This window comes from Pseudomyrmex gracilis, unplaced genomic scaffold (genome assembly GCF_002006095.1).
Source record: "Pseudomyrmex gracilis isolate BER0280 unplaced genomic scaffold, ASM200609v1 scaffold_17, whole genome shotgun sequence".
In the NCBI taxonomy this organism is placed as follows: domain Eukaryota; kingdom Metazoa; phylum Arthropoda; class Insecta; order Hymenoptera; family Formicidae; genus Pseudomyrmex; species Pseudomyrmex gracilis.
In genome coordinates, this window is record NW_018020601.1 from 520,051 (window position 1) to 547,737 (window position 27,687).

Sequence of the window (27,687 nt, forward strand, 5' to 3'; positions counted from 1 at the left end):
TTTGACGTGCGCACGCGCGCGCACGACCAATTTTCTACACTATATGTGACAGTATAAAAAATTATCACGAGTGACGCGCATAGAAATAGAGTACACGAGTTTTATACTTATAAAAATATATTATACACAATGTTAACTTAGAGAATTTGATTGCAGGATCCACCACACAAACGGGGATCTCTCGTTAGTAGGAAGAAACATTTCGGTCGCAAAAAATCCAATCGACCGCAAAAGCTCTCTCTCGCGCGCTTCTCAGATCAGATATTCGCTTAAAAAGACGCACGCGGTCTATAGTCTAGATTCAAAAATAAGCTCTGTGAAAAACGTGTTAAAAAACTTATGCTAAAACTACGCTAAAATCCGAGTGTGGAAATATATATATATATATAGTATCTCTTCTGGGTTTTTGTGAGAAGAGAGCATCGCTTAACGATCTAATACTATATAAATAAAAAAGCGGCATACAAAAAAAAGCTAAGTCATGATCCGACTACGTAATAGCTTTACGGTGTATCGCGTCGACTTCGAATAATGCCATTCGATATGGAAACAGACATCGAACATTCATCGATTAATTTGATTAATACGATTACGTTTTTTTTTCTTTTTTTTTTTTTTTTGAATTAGGAAATAATAAGTAAGTTTGACGAAAACTGATGATTTTTATCCAAACACAGACTCGTGTAATGTGATTTTTACGCGGAAACATGATATGCGAAAATTTTCCTCATTTTGTCGCTTTACAAAATAAACGTCACTTGATATTCATTTTTCAAACAATTCAAGAGATTATTTAAAACGACAATGTGCGTTAAAAAAATTTATTATCGACGGTAATAACGGCAATGATTATTTTTATATATATATATGTATATATATATTTGTAATATTTACTTATCGATATATATCTTGTAGATGCAAGACCGATAACGACATACATTTGTAACAGAACAGTTCGCGAGACGCACTTGGCCTAGAATTAAAAAAAAAAAAAAAAAGAAAAAAAAACGGCCATGTGCGATAAAAGTGTGTGAAAGTCTCCGTTTCTCTCTCTCTCTTTTTCGTTCTTTTTGTTTTTTCGTCGTTGTTTATATCCGCGTACGAGATGACCCTCGCGATTCTGTACAAAACAGAGAGTTAGGTACGCGTTACTACTTAAACTTAACAGGCTCGCGCGCGCGCCGCTTAAGACGTTACACACGATTGTGCACAATTATACGCGAACGGCGATGGGGGTAGGAGATTAAGGTAGAAGAGGATGATAGTACACCGGCTTGCGGCTCTTCTCCATGATGTAGAAAGCCTTGGGCTTGCCGTTTCCGGGGAAGTTGTGGACGCTGGTCGAGGAACCCGTCTTGGTCGCGATCGGCGCGTAATACGACATGGCGGCTTTTTTCCGGTGCTTCTTCATCTTCGGCGCGGTGTTCCTCGAGCCGTGAAGTTCATTGGTCAGATGGATCCTGTGCACGCTCAAGTCGTCCAATCTGTACGCCTTGTTGACCGCGTCATTCCTCTTCGTCGACTCGAAGCGAGACTTCTCGTCGTCGGGATAACTCAGTCTCTTGTCGTTGTTTCTAACGTGTTTCGTCATCGATGATTTCTGATGGGAGTAAATTTTGTTCGTGTCGACCGCGCGGTACTCGTAATTCTTGCCGGCCGTGTCGAGAGAATAGATCTTGTTCGACGCGGTCTTCGCGAAAGACAACTGCTGCCGCTTCTTCGCGTCGTCCAATCTCTTCTTCGCCTGATCGCTTCTCAACTGACTCAGATGGAGACGCTTCTTCTCCGTCATTTTTTTCATCACCGGCAAGTTCCAGTGATAGATCTTAGCGGGTTTGCCGTTTCCCTGAAACCCAACCGGAAAATTCGGCCCGGTCTTGGTAATCTTGTCGTTGTCGTCGACCGATTTGTGCGGCCTCGTGATGGTGTAATACGGCGGACTCGCCGGGAGCTTCACCATGTAAACGTGACTGTCCCGATGCCCGTGACGACGGCTGTACGGCTGATGTATGCGCATTTGCGAGCTAAGCCCCGGCGGTTCCGGTCCGGCCAGTCGCTTCTTGTGATGCCCGTCCGGTATTTGTAGAGGCGTCAGTCCGAGCCGATTTAGAATGGCCGCGTTGCTCGTGTGAACCGTCTCGAAACTGGGCGAATCGTCATCCGGAGTCACGGCCGTAACGAGACTGGCCGAGGACACCAGCAGAAAGCCGCTCAGAAGAAATAATCTGAAACGAGAAAACGTTGTCACCTGCCGTTGTCTACAATCGTTTTATCGGTCAAAACAAACGAGTATTTCGTGCTGCAAGGGAAGTTGTTTAATTCCGATACGTTCTTAGAAACGTCTTGAAACGAGAAGTGAAATCTGATTCCCCTGTACGCCATGCGAACGCCAGGTTACTTGTCGAAAACAAATTCAAGTGAAAGAGAATTTCAGAAACGAAAGTGACAAGTTCCGCGCCAACGAGGCGTTTAGAAACGATCGCACGAGTCGCCGGGTGTGAAATTTGCAATGTAAAATCGACGCGCGCCGTCACTTCGGTATGTGCGTTGGTTACGAATCGCGCGGTTGAACTCGATGAACCGCGCGCGAAATAAATTATCTCTCTCTCCCGCGAGTTTAATTACTCGCTACCAGACGGGGATAAAACTCGTTAATTACTTCGCGTCTATCTTCGCGTTTTTGTTTTTTTTTTTTTTTAAATCGACGATGGCTTTTAACGGCTCGCTGAATCTCTCTTCCTTCATCTTGACACCTCGAATCGAAGAAGAACGCGCGAGTTTTATTGCCTAAACGTACGTAAATAAATAAATTTCCGCGTTTGAAAAGCCGAGGCATAAATTTGCGCGAGCGCAACGTCGAATATAGTTACGCGAAAGTTGCAAGCGCGGCGCGTCCGAAGAAATAATGAAATGTTATTTGCTTGTCGGGGAGGAAAGGAGAGGAGAGGAGAAGGGTGGATGAGTCGAGTGAATTGTATTTGGTAAAAGCCAGTGTCCAGCTTGGGTCTTGGAACGTCCGTCACGCAATAGCCATAAATTAATATGCCAGCCAGGCGTCTCCCTCGTTGCGAAATTATTCCTCCATCCAGCAAGGTACTTGACGTGGTCATTCACAACGACGCGACGCTCGTGCTGTTCGTCGTCCAGGGGATATAAGCGCGAACGTAGGGAAAGCAGAAAGAGAGAGAGAGAGAGAAGATTGCGCTGTTAGCAAGTCACGTTCGACGCTTTTCTTTGTAACTCAATAATTAGAGATAATAAGAGATATAATTTCTTTACCTTTTAACGCGTTCGCGGAGCGCGCACTGTGCGTGCGTCAAACGATCGAGAGAGGATATCGATGAAATATCGAAAAGCTGTGAGTAAAAATACAGGAAAGCCAAATGTGTGCGTCAACACATGTGTGTGTGTGTGTTATTACCGTTACGTAAATGACATAACACGACAGAGGTTCGAGGTATGGGAAATGTCAATGTACTGTTTCGCGAATGATAGTAGGATTTGATATAAAATTTACGGTTGTAACAGAGAGAGAGAGAGAGAGAGAGAGAGAGAGAGAGCCGGGAATGGGTCATTGCCTTCGTCTTGACCCAAAAATGTACTGACCGAGATGCAAGTGGCGTAAATAAGTACCCCGAGATCTCGGAATGCGGTTTGCTTATCGTTATCTCGCTCGTAACGTATCGACTTTAAGATAAAATGAGTGTGATTTTAACGCAATTAGAAGATAAATACGCGTGAACATAGAAAAAACAAATATATTTTCTTCTTTATTTCCTTCTTTCTGTCCTTTCTCTCCCGCACAAAACACGAGTATTCAATTTCTTAAACGCGATAAATTATTGAAAAATACGATTCCGATAATCTCCAATTTAGAGAGAAATGTCTCTCCGAGAATCTCGCGTCACAGGTATACGAAATATTTTTATAGTGTAAAATAATGTAAAACAAAATACACTTTAAAAAAAAAATATTTAAAAATAATAAATATTATAATTCGAATTAATTATTAATTCCGAAATCAATATCGGGCGCTTGGAATCTCTTGTACATATATAAAAAAATCTATTTATTCCCCCTGAAAATTTAACTTGAAAGAAACACCTTGATCAGAATTTAAATTTTTTTTATTCTCACGTTGTCGAAGATGCGACGCGGAAAAACAATAGCCACCTCCGGCGGAGAAGAGCGCGTATGCGGGCCCGAAAGAATGCGGAAGAGAAGATTCGATGTCCGAAGACGGGAGAGAGTTCGAAATTAGCCCTGACTTGAGGAGCTCGCTCGCTCCTCGAGGAGGAGTGTGAAGAAGAGGAATAAAAGGAGCGCGGAAAAGTAGCCGCGCGTCGGACGAGCACGTGCATGTGCATTGGAGGTAGATAGGTAGATAGGTAGGTATGCGTGAGAAAAGCTCACGGTTGGAAATCTCTAACGTAGGTAGGTACCTACCTACTTCTATCGGTTGTGTGTTGATGGAAAGGCGCCACGATGCGCATGAGTGGAATGAAAGATGAAATGGAATACCAACGTTGGCGTCTTGCGACGACCGGAGATTAATCTTCATGATCGTCTCCGTCCGGTGACGGCGGGCACACGTTTTACTCGCTCTCGCGAGTAACTTTAACTCGGTTTAATGATTACGGATATCGCGAAACGATTTAATTCCCTCTCGATGCATCCTCCCCTTGTCCCTCCTCTCCCCGATATCGTCGAAGCTAATTCGATTGCATTAAACGTATCACGTATTTCGCGGATGCAATCGCGCATCAAGTGCGTTAACCTTCGTTCGAACAGCTCCGGAACGTGTTCTTCATCTCTGCCGCGTGCTGGAAATATTGACAGGAATTGTGCACCATCTTCTGAATGAACTCTATTGCAATTAAAAGAATATTTCCGCGATGTGTTTGTAACACGTGGCAATATTGTAATATTTTTTATTTCTGCGACAAACATGCTGCAGGAACAACCATCTGCGATCCGCGACGAGCGGCTTGAAAGACGCGCGCGAGAAGTGCTTCCGAAGCGAAACATGTGAAAAGTGTTTTTCCAAACAAGCTGTTCAAACGATCACTTGCGAGTCGTTATGTTTCACACACCCTTGCTATGTGGACGAGTCCCTATAGACCGAGCGTATGTCTCAGTCGTGCGAACGTCGCACATGTTATATGTACAAACAATTCTACATGGAAACAGCGCGAGGTAGAGTTTCCGTCCATCTTATGTCCATCGATATAGGAGAAAAAACGAAGTTAAATAGAAAAACAAGCGTTTTGCATCTTCGAATTCGATTAGCGAGATAAATTTTCCGCGCGTCCCACAGCGAGAACTCACGCGTATCGAATGATGGTGACGATGCGTGTGCGTATCGAGAAATCCGGTTTATTGACGGAAACCGCGCCATTTATTGATTTGCCTATAAACCGCGACCATACGCGTACGAAACCGCGAACACATCCCGCATTCAAAACGAATTCTTTCTGTACAGTCCGTACCGGATGGAAAAATGAACACGGACGTGATGTTCGTAAATATTATTGTATACTTTTTCGAGATCAATTTTTACGACAAAATACAAAAATATAAAATCCTACCAGAAAAAGTGTGTGTGAAATAATCACAATCGATTCTCTCGATCAGGGCCGGACTAACCGAATGTCCTGGCCTAGGCAAATGTTGGTGGGAGCCTATGTAAGGACATATTTTGAAAATTGTTTAGTAAAAAAAAAAAAAAAAAAAAGGGTAATTGGTATAAAAAATAAAAAAATAATTATATATTTTAAATAGGATAATTCTAAAAGACATGTATCTAATTTTTGTTTGAATTTATTTATTTTTTTTTTAAGTTTTCTTTTGTTGGTGGGGGCCCATAGGCAGTGCCTAGTCTGCCTATGCGTTAGTCCGGCACTGCTCTCGATAATGATTGCCACTTTTATCTCGACGCCGATTAGACGTTTCTAGAATGTGTTTTCTCGATTTATGTCGTAAGTATTAAGACGCACTGTAGTGCCTCTTGTACGCGAAATTCACACGATTGAGAAGCGAAAAGATTTTCATGGAACAATATCTCAAGAACGAATAAACCGATCACTTTCGTTTAATTCTAAATCGCTTCAGCACAAAACATTAAAAAACAAAAGTATACTTGCGTTTTTGAAAGTCACGTGACAAGGAAAAGAGAAAAAACACCACGTAACTAAATATATATATTATAACATTAATATAATAATATATATATATATAATATAATATATAGATATACTAATATATTACATATATTACATAATATAAATTATATATACAATTTATTATATATTTATAATATTATACTTTATATTGTATTATATGTATTATATATATACTACAGTAAGGTTACTGACCCCCGTCACGTGACTGTGATGAGGTCACTGACCCCGGTCACGTAATTATAGTATATATATATGATATAATATACATAGAAATAGAATATTATATTAGTTATTTTTTCACTTCTCCCTGTCACGGGACCTTATTTTAGTCACGTTTTTAAAGTCACGTGATTTTAATCACTTGTTGTTTTTCCACTCCTCCCTCTCACTAGTTTTTGTGTTTGATTTTCATGTGTTATTTTTGACATCTCTCTAATGTATATTACATGGTCTATAAGACATATATACTAGCTGTCATCGGGGTGACAAGTTGTGTTCACTGACACTACACGTTAAAATAAAAACAATAATACCATGCACGTGGCGCTCGCCTGTGTGTTATGCTAGTTTATATTATACATCTTCTTTGAGTTGTTGTATATAACATTAATTATATTATACACGTTTATGTAAGAGAGAAATAAAAAAAAAAAAAAAAGAAACAATCGATATAGTCTCTCTATTCCGCGAAGCAATCTTTCTGTTCAATTGTTCGCGTTTACCACCGAACGGCGGAAGGAAAAACTGTTCATCGGCGTGGAAAAGGAAAACGAAAGCTCGACAAGAAAGAAACAGAATCTTTGCGGCGATATCTGTCCAGAACAGCGTCATCGATTCCGCGCGACCACCTTATATAGGCGCTATAGGGCACTCGCTGCCTTACGGCTCATTAAATCCGCAAGCCATTGCCAAGAAACGACACTGGCCGCGAAGAGACGGACTCAGAGTCGGCGAAAAAAAGAGACTATAGAGAAACGAGAAAGAGAGAGGAGAGACGTGAAAAAAAAAAAAAAAAAACACCTCGGATGGCTGCGCGCGCGAGCATGTCCTTACGTTCTCTCGACGGATCTTGAATGGAAGGAGTCGCGGAAGTAAAATGAGCGACATGTTTCTTGCCGGATCGCAGAAGGACAGAAGAGAGAAACGTCCGGTGGACGTATTAGAGGTAAACGAGTCTTGTTAGAAAAGTCGCTGCAATAATTCTACCTCTCTCGCTAATCAAAAACGTGCTGCCTTTTAACCGCGTCGCAATCAACACGCGCCGCGAAGGTATAGCGCCTTGATCATTAAACGGGATACACATTATTAATTAATCCGGAAGAAACCGGATTATTAGACTTACTTCAATCAGTTTACAATCAGTTTACGATCCGTGTCGCTGATATTATCTCTCGTGTGTACACAAAAGTAAATATTAAAAAGACAAAAACAAAAATGATCTCGCGCGACGAATATTCCAAGTTATCTAAAAGCAACGCGAACAATATACCAATTAAAATAATTGAATTAAAATAATAATTATTGATAAATTCGCGCGTACCTCCGTCCACGCTGGACGTTCTCATCGACTTGTTTTATTTGTTTATTGATTTGACATCTTTCTACATAGCGAATTTATTTTAAATAATGAAAGTTTTGCATATTGTATGCGCATTCGCGCATCTATACAAAGAGAAGTGTTTAAAGATATTTAAAGTCTCGCGAGATTTTGCGCGCAGAGGTTTAAAACATCGCACCAAACGTTTCAGTACGTAGATCCTACGGCTTCGAGAGGGTTTAAAGGGCCAATTACCAAAGACAAAGAGGGGTCTTTTCGTAGAGAGAGGGGGAGAGAGAGAGAGTCTGAGGTTTTAAATTACTCGAAAAGTTAATTGAACTCTCTCTCGCGCACGCGCGATCGATGTGTTGCCATGTGTACTATTGTTCGATTCGATTCAATTAATCCTTTTGCTATTGAGTCAAATCAATAATGACACATGCGACAGAGAGAGCAAAAGAAAGAGAGAGAGAGAGATAAGAAGGGCAAGGGGAGCGAAAGAAAAAGGAAGAGTTTAGCGAAACAATGCGATCTCCATGCGCGAACTCGGCTCGCTCTTTCTTTCTTGACCAAGTATTGTTTCGGTCACGTAGCCCTTCCGCCGTCTGCGTAACAGAGTCGAGTGGGTATCTCAGGTACGTAATCTCGCGCATTGATCCTCGACGTAGCCTCTAATGTTCGATCAGGAGGGAAACCTGTTTCTCTCTCTCTCTCTTTTTCTCTCTTCTCCCGCGCTTGTGGGATTTTCGCCGCGGCGAATCTCCGGTTTTCTGCGCCGTCAGACGCGCTAATTGGCGCAGTTACGTATACGCGCGCGCGTACTGTTGCGTGCGCGTTCGACTAATTAACTAATTAGATTATTACGCGCAGAATGTGTGTGTATGTGTCGCCTAGGCGATCCGTTTTTGCGAGAAACACGACGATCGTTTTCATTAACGTCAACACGCCGCGCTTCTAATGACGATTTTTGCGATAAGAATACAAACACACACACACACACGAACAGACAGAGGAAGAAATCGTTTCCCGGAATGTGTCAGAAGCCGGGTCAATGTGAACCTCGGCGTCCTGCTGAACGGACACGGCGCGCGGAGACTGGAATCTCGGATAAGCTGTGTAATTGGCTCCGGTGATGCGAACTCGGATCCGAACCCGAAGCTCAAGACCTTCTTCTCTCGTGAGAGAGAGAGAGAGAAACGCGGCGTTGCCAACTCGAGCGATTTTACCGTCAAATTTTAGAAACAATGTCTCGTTGAACGCAATCGCTCGGTTTTTTTTGTTTCAACAAATTAATACACATTGTGTAGATCGCGCACGGTTCTTTTAGCATTCAACCGATATCCCAATGCAAGTGTCGCTAGCAATCGCCACTTGTCGTCGGACATTTATTAAAATAATTGCAACAAAGTGTTTGCACGCGTAAAGTTGTATATAATTCGCGGATTCAAAATCCAAAAATCTGTATCGGATGCTTCTCGAAATTGCATATCTTGTAAATTCCCTTTGATCCCTCTCTGAAATTAATTTGAAAAAATCGTAGCGACAAAAAAATCCGGAATTATTTTTAAGCGAACGTCCGCGACGAGAGATGGCAGCGTGTCAAACATCGGGAATGTGACGGGTATGGAGAACTGTTTTAACGGAGTTCCTTATACGTCGGCGCCGATCATACGGGCAAGTGTGAACGATCTCGAGAATCTCGTTCTCACGCGCGCCATTTTCCATTCTGCTCTCTTCCGCCTGCTTCACGCACGCAGGTGCGATCGCATTCTTTCAATCATTTGTGTAACATAGAAAATTATAAAAATGCAATAAAAGCAAAGTTCAAGAGTCTAATAATTGAATATACTTGTCGATGATGTAACAAAAAAGTCTTTCGTTTAATTTATCGAAAACTTTCTTCACATTTCGCTAATTGTCTCGTTCGTGCGAAACGTCAATTGCAAAGCAAATAGGACGTAGATTACGATCTGACAGAATTAATGAGAAGGTATCGGATTTTGTTAATTTTTTCAAATTAGCCATTAAATATCTTTCGAAGACATTCGCGCGCGTGTCGTTGTTTCGTAATTTCATACGAAGAGAAGAGGAGAACCAATTATAATTCCCACATCGTATACGAACGCGAGAGAAGAAACGAAACACTCAACGCGCTTGAAACGAGACGATAAGATCTATCTTTCGAAGAAATTCGTGTGTGCGTGTTTTTTTTCACGAATTTTGTACGAAGAGAGAAAAATCGTAATTATCAGATTAATGAATTATTATTTATACCGTGCAAACGTGAGTAAAACAAAACGAATATTTCGCAAAACGATAGAACCTATAATATTTTTTATTCTTATGGATTTCAAGCGATGAATGCGTGCGAGTTGAGTAACTTACTCGGGGCGAAGAGAAAGAAAAGCGTATTTGCCTACAAGAGCGTAAGACTCAAGCATTGACTGCTCGGCCGGGCATGTGTTCATTGATTGGAAGAGAGAGAGAGAGAGAGAGAAGAAGCACAAAGGAATTTCTATTGTCAACCGAGAGTGCAGATATATCTATATACACATATTCTTGCTACGAAGACCGTCGTTCCGGCGGTGAATATCTTACGAGTGCTCGCGAATATATTTGCAATTTCAAGAAAAAGTATTTAATTTTTAAAGTCCATGGAATGGAATAAAAAAAAAAAAAAAGAAACTAAGAAATATTTCAAGAAATATTTCAAGCGTAAAATATTCAAAGAACTGTAGTCAGAATTTTGCGTTTTGAACTTGTGAGAGAAAAATTGAAGCGCGTTTCGGACAACCGTCGAGAGTTCGAACTCGAAGCAACCACGTCCGAAACATCCTCGCCGTTTGATATTTCTTTTTTTTTCTCTCTCTTCTCTCCTTGCTTTCTCTCCTCTCGCCTTCGTTTGTGTCCCGAGAATTTCTTTTGTCTTCCTTCCTCTTTTCTTCCGGCGGGTTTCCTCTGCCGCAGAACTTAACTGGTGCTCCAATCAAGCTGCCACCGGCAGCACGAAATAAAAGAAGAAAAAACTCAAACTGGCGAGACCATCTGTGTGCGATTCCGACTGGTTATTTCGGAATTGCCGTCTAGATCTCGCCGAATGCGATTAGATCGCGCGAACAAGCGCTCGATCCTAACCAATCGCGCCAATATTTGTTTTTTTTTTTTTTTGTTTTTTTTTTACGTGAATTTACGCGCCGCCTATTTTTCGAAACGAAATTTACATGATAATGTAAGCAATAATAAGCAATTAACGCGTTTCCGGGGGAGGCGCGTTCTCTCCCGCGTAAAAGAATATTTTACAATAAGAATATCTTTACGATCAAATCGGCGAAATAGAAGAAGAGAAAATATTACGTGCGTATTTTTTGTAAAAAAGAATTGCCGAGTTTATTTATGTTACAGACGCGTGCAATTTAATTGCGATCGAAAATCCGCGCAAAACGCCTGGGGGTAGACCTGGATCGTTAATTTCTGCTCCGCGCCCAACCCTATCATTACATATCTTCGAGACGTAAAAGTCTGATTATACGGTTTGTGCGAATATTAAGGAGGGGGAGAGGGAAAACACAAAAAACACGAGAAACGGAGCACGTAGTTAATCGAAATTGTATATCGAACGTATTTTCCCCCCCCAAAAAAGCGCAATCAAATTTCCCCTTTAACACGCAATTGTCAAAAGTAAATATTAATAATTACAAATATTGCGGTTTCGTTAAATAAGACACAAATAGAACTTTACTTAATTAATTAATTAATATTATTACACAGATATCATTATTCGGTTTGTGTGTTCAATTAATGTTGCAGTTGTTGTAAACAAAATCGCAAATGCAATTCTGAACAAAATCAAGTCTCTCACGATTTAAATTATTGCAACGCAAATTCTATCGCGCATAGTTCGGAAACGTTGGTGCATTCACGGCGGAGTGAATCGTCAATCGCGGTTCAACAATCTCTCGTGAGAGATGTTCCGGAGTAATCTGTCAAATGACTCGAATGGCCGTAGTGCCGTGCAAACAAGCACGAGCGAAGCATGGCATACGCATCATTCTCGAGTGCGCGCACGTGCTTATATCATTAAATGATTGTTTGAGGAACAACCCATTGATGCTTATTAAATCAATGTCAAGAATCAAATATTAAGCAGCTCGAATTATGCACTTAGTTTCGCGACGAAATTGTTCTTTTCTCGAAGTCATTGCGGTTCAAGTATTTTTTATGATTTTCCTGTGGATTTTCCACACACACTGAGGAATTTTCTCTTGCAAAAAAACAAACGAGTGTTTCGTTATTTTCTCGGGAAAGAAATTAGTAATGCGCGATTGATGTGCAAATATTTCTTAAAAAATATCGCAACTTGTTTTAAAATAATATTTTTTAATTGAAATTATTAGCGAGACAGACTTACTTTTTATAACACTGATTTTTTTACCTTTAAAAGATTACGCACGTATTGCAATTGCGGGACTTAAGAAATAAAATCGCAAAAGAGGGGAAGAATTCTCTTCGAGTCTCGGAATATGATACGAGCGATGATATGAAGGTCAGGAAATGTCGCGATCTAAAACCGCGATTTCACAGTCGCGCCGTAAAAATTCTCACCTTTGAGTGAAAATTTACTCGGTCGTTTACCACATCTCGCTTTGCTGTCCGTTGAAATATTCATGAGCGTGCCATGAACGTACGAACGAGCATATCCGATGCGCTCTTCGAACGAATCCCAGACTCCGCTTCCTCCCTCCCCCGTGTGTTCGGTATCGGCTCTTTGACCTCAGCACCATTCTGCATAACGGTGCATCGGCCTGGACGTTTGCCTATTATGTCACTATATTCGCGTATATGGATGTTGTGTTACGGTGTACCGTAAGTCGTTCGTCTGAGAAGTTTCTTGAATTTTCCGAACCGACGCGCGATCAATTCTTGCGGTACAGCGCGCGCGCGCGCGCGCGAAGAAAAAAATCGCAAAACTCCGTGTTCTCCGCTTGATAGATTTCAAATTGCGATACACGTCTACGTCTCGAGCAACCCCTGCAGCACGAAACATCGCAGGAAAGAATATTGTTTTGTACGCGATACTCCTGAAAAATCGCCACAACGCGGACATGTCCGCGGGTACGTTTCAGCAATGACTTATTATTGTGTCGATCGACTTTGATCCGCGACGATCGCGCGGACAGGAGTTTATTTTTACACGCGCATCGATAAAGTACGAAATACACGCGTCAGGGATACTCAGTCCTCGCGGAATTATTTCTATAATACGTAGGAGTGTTACTTTTTTTCCGATCCTCGAGCCTTACGGCAATTCCGTAAGTGCAAGACGTGTTATTTGCGATTCGTTCCGTACGGAGAGAGTTTCTGTATTTGCGCCGTCTTGCTGTCCCCCGCCGTTGATTTTATTATCAGTTAATTGCCAATAATTACCATTGAATGCAAGTTCGGGGGGAAAGGGGTGAGGGGGAAAGAGTTACGACGCGGGTGGAATTGTAAAGGATTGCAACACAGGTTTCTCTACAAAACCCTCTGTTCTTCTTTGTGGCTTATTAATCTCAGGTGCGTGTGCATCCCGATATCATTGTCGGCCACTCGAATTCCGCGCAGCGGAAAGAAGTGTCTTCCGACGAGAAGAAGACGACGCGAGAATCGACGAAGAAGCGCGAAGTAAGAACAAGCAAAAACATCGGAAATCGTTAAAACGCGCATGTTCGCATTACTCACGTGCCGATCGGCGCTCGCGCCTGTTAGACATACATTTACGATCCCTGTTTATGCATCTACTTATGTACACGACAGGACGTATGTGTATATATACGTTATGCCGAGCGCGTAATATATATCGCGTGTCCCAATCCCGAAGTGCCACCCCAGGTTTCTATTCGCTCCTCTTTTACTCGAGGGTCTCCTAACCCAACAAATAGACCTGCCGCCTGGAAAATGGTCCCGGTCTGCGTGTACTCTCTTTCTTTCTCTCACATGCGAGTTTCGTGCATTTATATGTTATACACGTCACAGAGGTCACAGACCGCATTATTTTCACGCGACAAGATGCACATTGCGACGACGCGTTCACTTTTTTACTCCGAAAGCAAAAAAAAAAAAAGAAAAAACCTCGGAAGATCCCGCGCGACACACAATTTCAAATATTTCTCTCCGAAGTTCGCTACACGTCTGTTCTTCGTCGGAATACTTATAGTGTTCGCGTATGATTGCACTAGTGTTATTGTATTACATATTGAACAGCTCTTGGATCCTCAAATATCACAGAAATAATTTTTAGAAATATAATTATTGTGCAAATTAATCTCAACAATTTTCAACGTGTTTTAAGTAATTTTTGAGATATATTTTTAATTATTAGTGTTTCTAACTTTACATATATATATATATATAAATGCTTTGTTGTAATTACCTTTTTAATAAATGTGCGGCCAGTGGTGCGGCTTGTCCAGTCATTCAAGGATCTCGCGAAAGATTTTTTTTCCCGGACGCGTACTTTTGTCTCGATGAAATGAAAGAATCGCAGATTGACACGCGTGTCCGTTAGCATTGTGCTTTTACTTGGATGGCTATTATATCCCGCCACGCGTTCCTTAACGAAGGAAGAGCGTGAGAGAGGGGTAATTAAGAGAACTTGTGTGGCGCGAATTACAGAGAAAATCCTGGTGCGAGTTTCGTGATGTAATGATCCGCGAGACGGGGATGATTATACTCTTGACACGCGGCACGCGTGAGGAAAAAAAAATAAAAAAAAAGAAAGGTATTAAACGCGCGCACTCGGAAATTCGGGTTTTGTGCTCGCGCGCCTTTGTACCACCTTTCTTTTTTTCCTTTCTCTCCCTCTCTCTCTCTCTCTCGGTTTTTCCCCTTAGTGTAACGATGCCGGTCTTTTCCACCCTCTGCAGTCTGGTGACTAACGCACGACGACGACGGTGCCCTTACCGGCGATTGCCCACGCGGAGAAAAAATGACGCGAGTACGGCGCGTGGGCGGTCCCTAAGAGAAAAATGCACTTGTACCCTCCATCAATATATATATATATATATATGTACTAAATTACATGGCCTCTCGGAAATTCGTCGCGTCGATATAATGCGTGTTCTTCTTTCGCTGGATATTAACTTGTGAGTTTCGAACGACACGATGTCACGCCATCGTGTCCGAGATTTTGTACAGCCACTTATTTTCCACTGGCCGATACAATGTCATAAGCTCCAATCAACGCGTACTGATCGCTTACACGAAAATAATCAGATTTTCCGAGAGTTCTTATTAAATCCGAAAAAAATCATTTTCCATACATAGACAAATTCTATATATTTGTGATTATATTAATTAAATACAATTATATTTTCAAGATCGCGTTTCATTATATGATCACATATATTGTTATATATAAAATATATTTAATATTATTATAAACAATACATAAAAAATATATAATAAATAATAATAAAAATATTATATATTTAATTATTTATTGTATATGTAATTATTAATTATTATCATTACATATAATTTACATGTAACTGGATACGTAGAATTTGTCCTCGCATGAAAGACTTTTTTTCCCCGGGAAAGCCCCCGGGCGTTTAATCGGTTTTTCATTCTCTTTCGTTCGTGCGTATTTTATTATTATTACCCACGTTCTTTATACGTCTTTTTGTGACACGTACGTGACATTGATCGCATTTGAGCATGTGTGTGTTTCAAAGTGTGTAATTAAAATGCTGTCACATCGATAATTAACAGCCGGATCATTAAACTGTACTTAACGAAGATCGCACATCGTCGGACCATCACAGGGCTGATCGATGATGCGATCGGTGATGCAATCTCAAATGCCCGATCGATGGATCTCTTCGACCTGTATCTTTAGAAGTAAAAGGATCGTCTAATGATGATTTATACGTTGTACGAACCTCGCAGCGAGAGCAGTCTCTCGATCGATACTTTTGCACTGTGCTCTCTCTCTTTCTCTCTAGCTCTGTCTCTAGCTCTGTCCAATGTTAATATATCGAATGTGTTTCAATGGATTACGTTGTCGCGTAATCCGCATATAAATTTAATAGAATTTTCGCGAAAATTCAAATACACAAAAGGTTATTTTAATCATTTTAATCTGTTCAAAGCTCGTTTCAGATTCATCTCGACACTTAATGACTAACAACTAATTAAAATAGAAATTAGTTTCTTCTATCTGTGCAATTTGTTGTGGAAATTAGATTTTTTTTTATTCTCAATATTTCTTGTCTTGTTTTATCTTCAATTTCAAAAAAATTGAGTTTGAATTTAGCAATAAAGATCTTATCGATCTCGCAATCTAATCGACCGCGAAATTCATTAGCCGCAATGATGCGAACAGCTTAGGAAACGGTTTAAGAGCACGTAAATTTTATGATAAACGATATTGAAACACGCACACGCACCAACACAAATTTCTTCCAGATATTACAGTCTGAAGAATCGATTAAAACGGAACCAATAAAGTTAAAGAAAAAAAAACGAACGGAGAGAGAGAGAAAGAGAAAAGTAACAGTAGTATGAATGAGAGCGAGCGAGAGACGAGGAACCGCGCGGGGTGAGGAAGGGAGAGAAACGCACACAGGCGGAGCGGCCGAGGAGAGGCGGAAAGTCAATATTGCGCACGATGGGATACGTCGGAATTATTGCTGTATTAAAATTTATCGGATATTGGAGGCGCGCCTGGGTAAATTTACTTCATCGTGCGCATGTCGTTTATGGGTTTCCAATATATGCCGTGCACATCGCGAAAAAGCGCGAGATCTGCGGGGGAGGGGGTAGCGCCGTGATAATGAATGCGCGTGTTTTTTTTTCCTCTCTCCATTCTTCGAAATTCAAACGCGCACGTGAACATTTTACCGCGTATGTCAAACGAACGTACTTTATGACAAAACGAGTCGCGATACGCGCGAACAAATCAAATTGCGCTTTTGATTTTTGATCAAAGAGTTTTTGCCGTTTTTTTTTTGTTTTTTTCAATCGCGAATACTCGGCGCGACGAACAAACGCACGTATCAGAAAGACGAGCGCCTTTGTGCAATCCGATAAGTACATAGAAAATAGGTGCAACAGGAAACGTGACGTTCGCATTGACTTCGAACACGCTCGCTTCGAACGTGTTCCAGAAAGGTGTACCGAGACGTGAGAAACGTCACTCGCACTCTCGATATTCAAACAATTTCCGAGAACGTTGTTTAAGAAGAACCTGAAAATAAATTTCACTTCTTTCCTTCGAACGTCTCACGAAACCTTTCAATTTTACTCACGTTCTCAAGCTTTGCTTCGCGGACGGTCGTTTGTTTAAATCGATCGATCGATTTGATCTTTAAAAATTCGAACAAAAATTAAAAACAAACAATTACGTTAATAAATAATCAACTCGAGTCTTTGCAAATAAGTTTGGAAAAAGAGATGTTCTTACCCAAATTCTCTGCACATGTTTCTCGACGGGATTTTCCAAGAACTTGACAGACAGACGCGCACACAAGTGGACTTTGATTGCAGTTCAAATTTCCAAGTTCGCACGATGTGTCATGAAACGTCGAAATCGACGCAAAACCCGACGTAGACCAAAGGAACGCGCGACGTAGACTGGACTCGCACTGGCTCCAGGCTCCAGGGCAGAGCCAGCGCGAGTTACGTCTGGGCACGAAGCGCGTCGGTGAGCACCGAAGTCAGCCGAACTCCCATTTGAAAAACCGTTTGTCGCGGCATATCGCGAATCTTTTGTTTGTAAGATTTACATAAATGCTCAATTTTATTTAACAAATTTGTCTCATCGTAATTCGTAATTTTCTCGACTTTTATTATTTTACAGCTGGTGAGGACGCGAATAAGAAACGTTCCTTGACATTCTAATTCGATTAAAAGAAATATTCTAGATTAATTATTTAACATTCAATTTGTGCTCATTTCAGGTTTGTTTTCATTTCAAAATAAAATAATGTTCAAGAAAAACATATTTACATTTTCTTGCTGTATGTAAATTTCTTATATCTCAAAATTCGAGTAAAATTCCTGTAAATATTCGAGTTCACGAATATAAAATTTTCCTGCCGTATGTAAATATTCTTGGACTCGTTTTCCACCTAAAACTTTTTAATTTAACTTCTAACTTCTATATATATATATATATATATGTAGAACTGTAAAATTCTTTTTAATCTAATTTACGTCTAACGCTCGTATTTCCGATCGTGATCGAATTCGATATAAATTTTTTCTGACCGATTTCGCTATTATTGCGCTTCGCGGCGATCGTGTTACACGCGTAAACGTGATGTATTGTATCACATATTGTATGTTGTGCAATCGGTATCGTTTTCCTTCGATGTTATTTCGTTCAAATGTCTGCGGCGCACTCGAGTTGTTGAATAAATATGAAAAACAAATCCGCGCGCGGATATTCGTGCGAATTCGTTCGTTTCAATTACATCAAAATTACATGTACATTTTATGCCGGGCAAAGGTTGCCGATTACAATTGGAAACAAAAACGTAACGAGAATAATAATTCGCGGACTGAAAACACACAATTTGATATTCAATAATTCGCTCAAATTTTCAAGTGTAATTCTCACCCCTTATACGATAGAACACAAATATTATTTGCACAGTTCGCAGTTTTGCGTAATGTTCAGGCAAAAGAAAATCAAGTCTCGCGACAAAGCGTCCAAAAATCGTAGTAAAAATTCGATTAAATCGGATAACCTATCGTTGTCGATCTCGAGCGATACCAGCACCAAGTAAAAAATGATATCAAACCGACGCAAAACTATCTTACATCGTTTAATGTTTTTTTTCTTTTTTTTCAGATGCTCCACCGGAAAATCGAAGCGCGCGTTCTCGACAATTTTACCGGCCGAAAGTCATCGACCGCGCGTGGTGTCTGAAGAAGCGCAACTCGACGCGGCGGTGCATTTCGGGAAGTTTTACGAAGTTCAAAGTAACAACGCGGAAAAATTATATTGCGATCAACGAAATGATCCCGCTGACGGGCTCCGAACACGTCGTTCGGAGTTCACCAGACAGATGGTGCACAAGTGAAGAAAAAAACTTTTTACCGTACAAAAAAAGAGTAAAGAAATTTTCGCGTAAGTCGTTTAAACAGAAATTGTCTTTTTTTTTTTTTTTTTTCGTCAGATTGGAGCGAATAACCGATGCGAAAGATTACGCGCGACAGGTGTCGATTCTTCTGAAGGAGACGGTGGAACCGCCCAACTTTAAATTAAATTCGCTCCTATCGGAAAATTCAATTCCCGATAGAAGATGCTCGGATTATCCGCTTTGGTACAAGGAGCCTCATGAAGCGCCATTAGCGTTCTCAAATCCTAACGCGCAACTTGACGCGCGTGAAATTTAATATACGGAAGAATAATGTGACAAATTGCAAAATGCTCAAGCAACAATAAGAATTTTACAAAGATGTTAAAGATATTAAACACAACGAAATGTTAAAATCCGATTATCACATCACGTTGATAAAAACAATCCTCAGTCGATAGAGTAAAGAAGTAAGCACAGTAGAGACGAGTAGAAACGAGAGTTTCTACTTACATCTCATTGTTTAGGAACAATCGGCAAATGTTACCAGTGTATTCGTGCAATTTTTCGCGCTTGTTCACTGCGTGCGAAATAAACGAGTTAAATGAGATTAAAATAAAAAAAAAAAAAAAAAAACCAAAACCCAAATACGAGTCATTGAAGTGTTAAATAATTTGTTTTTCGCAGCGCGCTCGGTACAGAGAAAGATGCGATCGTTAGAAATGCGCGACGGTCCGCCGCTTTTCTCGTAAGAAACCTGGCAATTAACGTTATAGCGGCGCGCGCTGAGATTGAGTATTGTTCGAGTTATGGCCTCGAGACAAGAATTCATTTCGGATTTTCATCCCGTGAGCGCTAATTAGGAGCCGGCCGGTCATTAGTTCGCACAGTGTTACGTCGTAATTAAGTTCCGACTGACTATTACCGGCTGCTAGAATAATTAATTAAGAAAATCACAAAGGTGTGTACTAGCGAAAAATAGTTAATTCAAGTCGTTCCACGCGCGACAAGCAACCGGAAATTCCGCGCAGCGCACATTAATACACAAAAACACTGCAGCAGATACGATAATCAGAAGTACGTAGAAAAAAAAAAAACACCGTGCTTTAAACACTTCTAGTATGAAAAGATCAAACGGGAATAAAAATTAATACGATGAAACGTATTGGCTAATGTAGCGTGTTGACGAATAATAAAGGCCTAACGTCGTCAAAAGACCCGAGGTTACATTGTATTGTTTTCGCCTCGGTGGAAATTCAAGGGGGCGTGTGTGGTAGGGTGGCACTCTTATCGATTATTCCGTCCGTCAGAGCAAAGACGAATCCCATGTATTTTTAACGAAAGCGAAAACGAGATTTCACAAAGCTGAAACACCCCCCGACGCGAACTGATTTATTAAAATCGAGTCTCGCGTGCCACCTCGATACGTTCAGCCAATAAACGTTCTCCTAATCGCGCGCGATCAGAATACAAATTTATTTCAAATAAAAACGCGTTTTCAAAAAATATTTTATACATCGTTACCGTCAATTTCTCGGATTTTTAATGCGCGAACGATGTAATTTGCGTTAGCACGTGTAAATTAATATGCAAATAGATTTTGTTTTATTTCTTCGTATTTCTGCATGAAATTTTGGAAAAGATAAATTTAGTTTTTGCTCGGATGGGCACATATACATCATTTGTATATTAAAAAAAACCCTAAAATTTTGTATTTAAATTATATTTCAACATTCAATGCACATATCGCTCCCACGACCAAAAAAACACCTCAATGTTTATACACATATACATACTTTTATATATATATATATATATATTATTTTACATTATTAATTTTTTTTTTATTTTACAAGTTTTACTGCTGTTGAGTAGTCTGCGCCAATTGNTATATATATATATATATATATATATGTATAGATTTATTGTTTTGTGTGTGTATGTATAAGTAAACTATACAGAATAGTGTGTTTTAACGATTATGAGAAACATTTACACAAGTTGCGATTGTTCCATCGGTCCATTTAATGGAAATCGCCTATAAATAGGTGCGGGAAAGAGGAAACATATACCGGTTATTACAGTTTCTATAGATATTAATGTCATGGTGTGAAATAGCGTACTTGTAATTGGACTATAAACGTGAATTTTATACATACTTTTGTTGATTTTAAATAAATCGATAGTCGAATATGTCTCGAGCCTCGAGTTTAAGCGACATGTCACGAGCCAATTACTTCTTTGTTTTTACCAATTTAGATTAGTTTGTTTTTTTGCAGATGAATCCTTTTCTGCACAATACGCGTATTTTAAATAACTTTCTTAAGTTAAAAATGTCGTTTAAATTCCGAGTTTTTATGATTTTAGTTGCCTCAATGAAGATTGATTAACAAAAAAACAAACTGCTTGACAACCTGTTGCCGTTGTGAAGACATAAATTGTACCATTGTCGATGAGTACGAAAGATGTTTCCTATACACGTGAATCAGATTCAAAATCAACATGGAAATACAGCGCGAAAATACATTCGATGATATGTGTCTTTCATACTTCATGCATTTCTACTGTACTTCGCATGTATTCTTTTCTTCAGAGTATAGCGCGACTAGCTCCCATCTGATTGATATTTTCGAGGCCTTCCCTAGGTCTTCTTCCACGAGTAATACATTTCCAAGGGTCGATTGACTCGCCAAAATTTGTCATTTACTTGTCGCAGTGTTTGCGAACCGCTTAGTACTACGAGCTGTCCGGGCGAGGGTGCAATGTAAATGCAGAAGTTTAATAGCCTGTCTGATTCGGATAATTCGGTGTCCAGATCCAACGTCAAACGCATTGCCAAATATTTACTTAAATGGTCCACTGCAAAAACAAAAGCACCCGTTGAAGTTTTTTGTTGAAAAGAAACTCTTTGTCCCTTTTCTGTTTATAATATTTATATCTCACAAAAATACTTGGATAATTATATAAACTACATTTTTCCGACATTACCTGTTGCATTTGCTGTTGTTTTTATATAACGAATACTATTTTCTTTCAACGCTTTTATCAAAGAATTATCTCCAGCCATTTCTGTAGGATGTGGTTTAAAGACGAGTTCAATTTCATTGAGCATCAGAGGCTCGCTAGGTCCTTCGCCCTCTGTATCAACCATTGAATCGCCACCGCCGGTCTCGGCTTCAGCACTGGACGAGTCGTTTTCAGAATTTTGAAGGCTTTTTTGTCGTTTTGGGGGTTTCTGAATTTGATTTGCAGGGTTTGGAGATGGTGTGGTTGAATTTCGAGATGTCGTTCCTTTGTAAAGAAATATCAATGTAATAAAATTAAGTATTACTAGCTAATGGTCTCGTAATTTAATAAAAAAAAATTGCTCAACTTAGAAATTGGACAACTCATATTTTCAAAATTTATTTACCTCCACTATTTAGAGGTCCTGTTGTGCTTTGCGAAGAATCACTTTGATTTGCTACATTTGTAGATGGATTTGGTGTAGTGGGTGTGCTAACGTTTGGTGTGTTGTTGTAAGACGAGTTGCTTGTGTTTTCTGATTCATTGGCATTCTTTCTCGAACGTTGTGGACGATTCTGACTTTGTAACTTAATGCCCTCCGTGATAGAGTTGACAAGTGCCGCTTGCGAATGTGATTTGTTCAGTTTAGCCAAAACTCGTTCCTGGTGCGCCTCGTACTCGTCTCTGCTTGGATAGATCTTCGAGATAAGCAAATCAAAGTTCGGATCCGGTCTGAGAGATCGTTTTGAAACCAACTTTTTTCTGCACGTAGGACACTCCTGTAAACAGTAACACAAGTGCAAAAAAGGCCAAAACTAGGAAAAATTGTTTCCTCTCATGTGTGGAATATAAATTACATTTACAGATAAATCGTTATTATTATCACGCAACATACTTTATTGCCACTTCGTAAAGCCGTGATAATACAATCCGAGCAGAAGCGGTGCAGGCACTCCTTGGTGGTCATAGTTTTTTTCAACATATCTAAGCAAATGGGACACATAAGCTCGCTGTGCAGAGATCGCGGACTGACCGCGATCTCCGTGTTGTCCGTGATCGCATCCTGCGGCGTGCGATGCAATTCGTAAAGCGACAATTCCCAAGTTTTGTTCAAGCCAACCTGTTCCGCGGATGCCATCTTGAATTCATACAAATGTTACACACACCACTCTACACGGGACAAACTTCACACTGGCGGCAACCAGTCTGACAGTTTGTTAAGAGGCTCGTTCGCTTCCTTGCGCACGCGCAGCGACGATGATATCGGAGAAAAGTCAGAGAACTGCCGTTTAAGCGAGTTTTACGCGTTCCCGTCCACGAGCGCCGCGATGTCCACGTTTTATTAAACTGAACTACACGAATCGAACTCACTTTTACATTAACAAGATGTTTTTAAAATATCTAATGGGAAACAAACTTCACTTACATTTATAAAGACTTCTCTTTCAATTTGGACGCGAAGTTTGTTTTCCAGATAGTTTAAAAACACTTTGTGAATGTACAAATGCAGCGTTTGTACGATGCGCACATTGTCGACAAAATTATTGTTTTCATTGTTTCTATGATAAATTTCATCCAGCAACAATGTAATGTGGCTTCTTGCAGTTAAATAAAACTCGTTTCACATTTATTTGTATAGTATTGATTCTTCTGATGTTATTATTAATTATAAACACAAATAAAAGTAATTAATAAAAAATTTATTAATTACATTTATTTTGAATAATAATTGCATTATATTATACAAATAATTCGTATTAAAAAAAAACCTACTCACCGAGACTCGAACCAGCAGCGTTCTAGCGCCGCTGCTACTAGTTTAACGGGAAACCGATACGCCACACGCGATCTTAGATAAAACGATATATTTCATATTTACTTAAGTGTCTCAAAAATTTTTAATTGCGATTTTTTCGCGAATGCTTAAGTAGTGCGTCTTATGCGTTTACCTTGTAACACTTGGCATAGTGACCTATCGATACAAAAAGATTCGTCGAAATCAATTAATCACACATCGTGCGCTCTCTTTGACAGTCTCAAAAAGAAAAAAGAAATAGTCAAAAGATGTAACTTAATTTGGGACACTTTATATATTTACGGCTTACAAATAAATATTTTCTAAAAGAAGTAAAATCTAAATAAAAAATACTTAGTATTAAAAAAACTATTACTTGTATAACGTCATTATACAAACATCTTTTTTTTGAAAATATCAATTATTGTTTTGATAATGTAGTAACTTAACATACAGGAAAACTAAGGTGACATAACCAAATCAGGAAATACAAGGTGAAAAAATACGAATTTTTATTTTTTATTATACACTCATTAGTAGCAAACAAATCTACACATATTAAGTCAAATATATACAAAAAATGCAGATATCACTTGTATTTTTATCATCTAAACGTTATAATTTAGAAGTCTTATAAACGGAATAATTGATTTATACATTTAAATAATTGTACAGTTTTGTCGTTTTATATTCGCATTATTTTCGATTATATTTGTTACAAAAAGGAATGCATCACATATAAAATGCGTAAGTTTTTATAATAAAACATAGTATATCATAAAAACCATACAAAACTGTTTTTTTTTAAATAAGATATCAAACATATTACTACTTCAATTAGAAACTGAACAAATGTATATTCTTGTCTGATAAGATACTAAGATCACGCTTATCGAAAAAACAAAACAATCTTATTACGGTATTAGTGAAATATTGCACAAGTGATACGTTTTACTTGTGTATGTTATTATACATTGCTATAAAAAAGACATTGTTTTACGATTGCAAATATTTGAATTTCCTTGCATAATCATAATAAACGACAATATTACATAAATATACTAACTCTTTTCACACTTTGGCGCGCTTGTGATACATTGTGATCACTTGAAACAGAACGCGTCGCTGGCATATGTACATGCTTTTGAGGAACCATTGCGTATACTATTAATTAAACAGCTTTTATAGAGCGCACGTCTTCGTGTTGCAAAAGAGTTGAACTATATGTATACTAATATATAAAACTTTTGTCGTGTAGGATATTAAGTAATATTTGCGAAACGAGTAAACGGTGAAGTGTATAGTTATTACGAGTCTTTGTACAAGGTGCATATTTCGCTAAACTGTCAAAACAATGTGTGATAACATTATGTTCAAGGGAGTATGGAAATAGTACATAGTTTGGGGAAGACGTGCGAAAATAGCTTTCCATAGAATAAGTTCATCATAATTATGATATAAGTAAAATCTTCATATAGAAAATCAAAATTTCACTTAATAAAAATCCAGTGTTCACATTTAGTATACAGATGGAAAATCTAGTATGATATGAGATATATTTTCATTCCGAATTTCATATTTTTTGACTTCGAGGCTATAAGAGCAAAGTGTGAAAAAATTGTTTTACTATTAGTAGCACGCATTTATGTACTAACGTTTTCATGTTGCTCTAGAACATAAAAATTGCTAGAAAAGCAAGAAAACTAGTTATTAAATAGGTAAGAGAAATTAGCTAAAGTTATGAAATTTTTTGTTTTGATAACGAAACATTTTTTTCAATAAACAAAAAATTCAGTGGACCTAGCAAATTTTTCTCGCTGGCCATATAATAGCAAACCTGTTTTTTCTTTATAATTTCATATAATATGACCGATAGACCGATAGGAATGTGTTAGTATTAAGTACATGATTGGAAACATGCGTGTCCCTTATTCACGATATAAAACGTTTCTTTCTATACCTATTGAGTTTGTGCATCTTTAAATCAGCTTCAGTTGTAGATACTTTATTCATTTAAATAAAGTTAACGGTTCCCCGTCTTCGTACGATAATGTTTTGGTACACTCTTGTTCATGACAAATAACTTCATTTTCGGTATGAAAGCTTTCAGGACAGTACTTGAAAAAAATAGCGTAAGATTATTATGTCACCGCTTATATGTGTTAATCGTTTATAATTCATATTGCTAGACATAGACGGATAAAGTGTATTTTTTATTATAATAAATGTAGATTTATAGAATAAACATGCGTGTGTAGTATACTTACAAAACAATAAAATGGATAGTCGTTTATGGTATCAGTCTCTTCTCGAGGCTGTGGCGAGTGCGAATGTAGGACACAATCAGTCGCGAATATGTCGTTACATGTACAAATCCTGGGTGGACTCTCAACATTTTGTCCAGTTTTTTGGTCAGATAGTGGTGCAGAGTAGGCAACGTGGTGTATCTGAAAAACACTAATATTGTAACATAATGTAAAAATTTACACTAGTGACATGTGTCGATCACTGTAGACCGATACAGTATATATAGAAATATTGCAATCATATAGTGTTTTTTTTATACTGAATACCTCTTCAGTAACAGACATTTGTGATATGTTAATAATCGAGGTGCCGGGTAAATCAGTCCTTTCATCATACGAAACAGGATTCTGATGTGAATAAGCTGCTAGATTACGTTCTAGCTCCAATTGTAATGGTAAGGTCGCAGAGGATACCTTAAAAACACATAATATTGTTATAGAAATATTTTACCCTTACCATGATCTGGTATCATTGCTGATATATATCGTTAATTGCAACACAAGTCAAACAAGTGGTTTTCTTAAAATAAATGCGTACTCATCACTTACTGTGGTAGGAAACTGGGTACCTCCATGCATCATGAAATCGTGAATATATAAATCTTCTAGCGTTGAGTATGTGTCGTCACAAAAATTACACAAGTGTAAGAAATGTTTTTCAATTTTATGATGTCGTAGTTGAACTGAGAATACAAATTTCTCGTTACATATCTAGACAAAAAGAACATCGTAACGGAAATATTTTTTTGTTAACATGTTCTGCTAATGTAGATCGATATATTTTAAAGCGTGCTGACCAAATGTTTTTGTAATGATAAAAGCGTGTTCATCACGTACCGTACATGTAACCAGTTTAAGGTCTTGTTTATGCACCTTAAGTATGTGCCTAGTGAAACTATCTTTCTCTTTGTACATTTTGCCACAGTACGTACACGGGAAAAAAATGTCAGTATGAATGTTTGCATGAGTTTGGAATTCAGGTTGTGTTGCAAAGATGTCGTTGCAATACTTAACAAAAAATAATAGTGTAACGATAAATTTATCAGTAACATGTTTTAATTATAATATGTTCTTTAATGTACATTTAAATTAGTATAGTGTTTACTATTTTGGACAGAGTGTTCCTACGATAGAAGTAATTTTCATCACTTACTCCACATTTATAACGGTATCCTGAATGATTTGTTGCACTATGATTATCTAAATCTTCACTGCGTGTAAACGTTGAGTGACATATGTAACAATATATGTAGGCTGAATGAGTTTGTTCATGAATGAATAGTGCATATGATGTTGCAAAGCTTTGGTCACATGTCTAATAACAAATGTCATCTCACGTAACAATAATATTTTAATCTGACAGTATATTTTATTACTACTGTGTGTTAACATGTTCTACTAGTGGAGACCGATATATTTTAAATCAAAATGCTTTAATGCTTTAATGCTAAATAGTTGGTTTTCTTATAATAAATGTGTATATTCATTACTTACGGTACACGAAAAATAGGGTTTGCTATGCTCGGAGTATTTGTGCCTACGTAATTCTTGTTCCGTCTCGTATATTAAGGGACATTGATTACACAAGTGCAATGAATGAGAGAAAAGTAAATGATCTTGTAGTATGAAAAATGCTGTAAATTCTTCGGTACATTTCTAGACAAAAATAACATCGTAACGGAAAAAGTTTCTTGCTAACATGTAATAATGGTTATTTTATAATAAATGCGTATTCATCACTTACGTGACACGGAAAATAGGTTTTTCTATGCTCGGAGTATTTGTGCGTACGTAATTC

At 38.7% G+C, this 27,687-nt stretch overlaps 3 protein-coding genes across 3 annotated transcripts; 1 reads left to right on the plus strand and 2 right to left on the minus strand.

The window, feature by feature from the left end:
* Nucleotides 1–833: 833 nt before the first annotated feature.
* LOC109864119 lies at nucleotides 834–17,355 on the minus strand. The gene is made up of 2 exons (XM_020445034.1): nucleotides 17,162–17,355; nucleotides 834–2,225 (listed from the first exon to the last, which is right to left on the minus strand). Exons 1-2 carry the CDS (start codon nucleotides 17,176–17,178, stop codon nucleotides 1,244–1,246), a joined length of 999 nt encoding a protein of 332 aa, XP_020300623.1. The 5' UTR covers nucleotides 17,179–17,355; the 3' UTR covers nucleotides 834–1,243.
* A 599-nt stretch (nucleotides 17,356–17,954) lies between these two features.
* Nucleotides 17,955–20,518, plus strand: LOC109864121. The gene is made up of 3 exons (XM_020445036.1): nucleotides 17,955–18,484; nucleotides 18,554–18,781; nucleotides 18,882–20,518. Exons 1-3 carry the CDS (start codon nucleotides 18,120–18,122, stop codon nucleotides 19,099–19,101), a joined length of 813 nt encoding a protein of 270 aa, XP_020300625.1. The 5' UTR covers nucleotides 17,955–18,119; the 3' UTR covers nucleotides 19,102–20,518.
* Nucleotides 20,519–20,884: 366 nt separating this feature from the next.
* Nucleotides 20,885–23,005, minus strand: LOC109864105 (E3 ubiquitin-protein ligase RING1). Its single transcript, XM_020445012.1, has 4 exons — nucleotides 22,684–23,005; nucleotides 22,195–22,567; nucleotides 21,771–22,073; nucleotides 20,885–21,641 (listed from the first exon to the last, which is right to left on the minus strand). Exons 1-4 carry the CDS (start codon nucleotides 22,924–22,926, stop codon nucleotides 21,424–21,426), a joined length of 1,137 nt encoding a protein of 378 aa, XP_020300601.1. The 5' UTR covers nucleotides 22,927–23,005; the 3' UTR covers nucleotides 20,885–21,423.
* Between the last annotated feature and the right edge of the window lie 4,682 nt (nucleotides 23,006–27,687).

Bases quoted from the DNA above. Each gene is read 5' to 3' on its own strand.
- LOC109864121 (XM_020445036.1), top strand. From the start codon at position 18,120: ATGAAAAACAAATCCGCGCGCGGATATTCGTGCGAATTCGTTCGTTTC. The intron at 18,485-18,553 runs GTAAAAAATGAT...CTTTTTTTTCAG, and splicing joins TCGAGCGATACCAGCACCAA to ATGCTCCACCGGAAAATCGA. The intron at 18,782-18,881 runs GTGAAGAAAAAA...TTTTTTCGTCAG, and splicing joins ACCAGACAGATGGTGCACAA to ATTGGAGCGAATAACCGATG.
- LOC109864105 (XM_020445012.1), bottom strand. From the start codon at position 22,926: ATGGCATCCGCGGAACAGGTTGGCTTGAACAAAACTTGGGAATTGTCG. The intron at 22,074-22,194 runs GTAAATAAATTT...TTCTTTACAAAG, and splicing joins AGGACCTCTAAATAGTGGAG to GAACGACATCTCGAAATTCA. The intron at 21,642-21,770 runs GTAATGTCGGAA...TTGTTTTTGCAG, and splicing joins AACAACAGCAAATGCAACAG to TGGACCATTTAAGTAAATAT.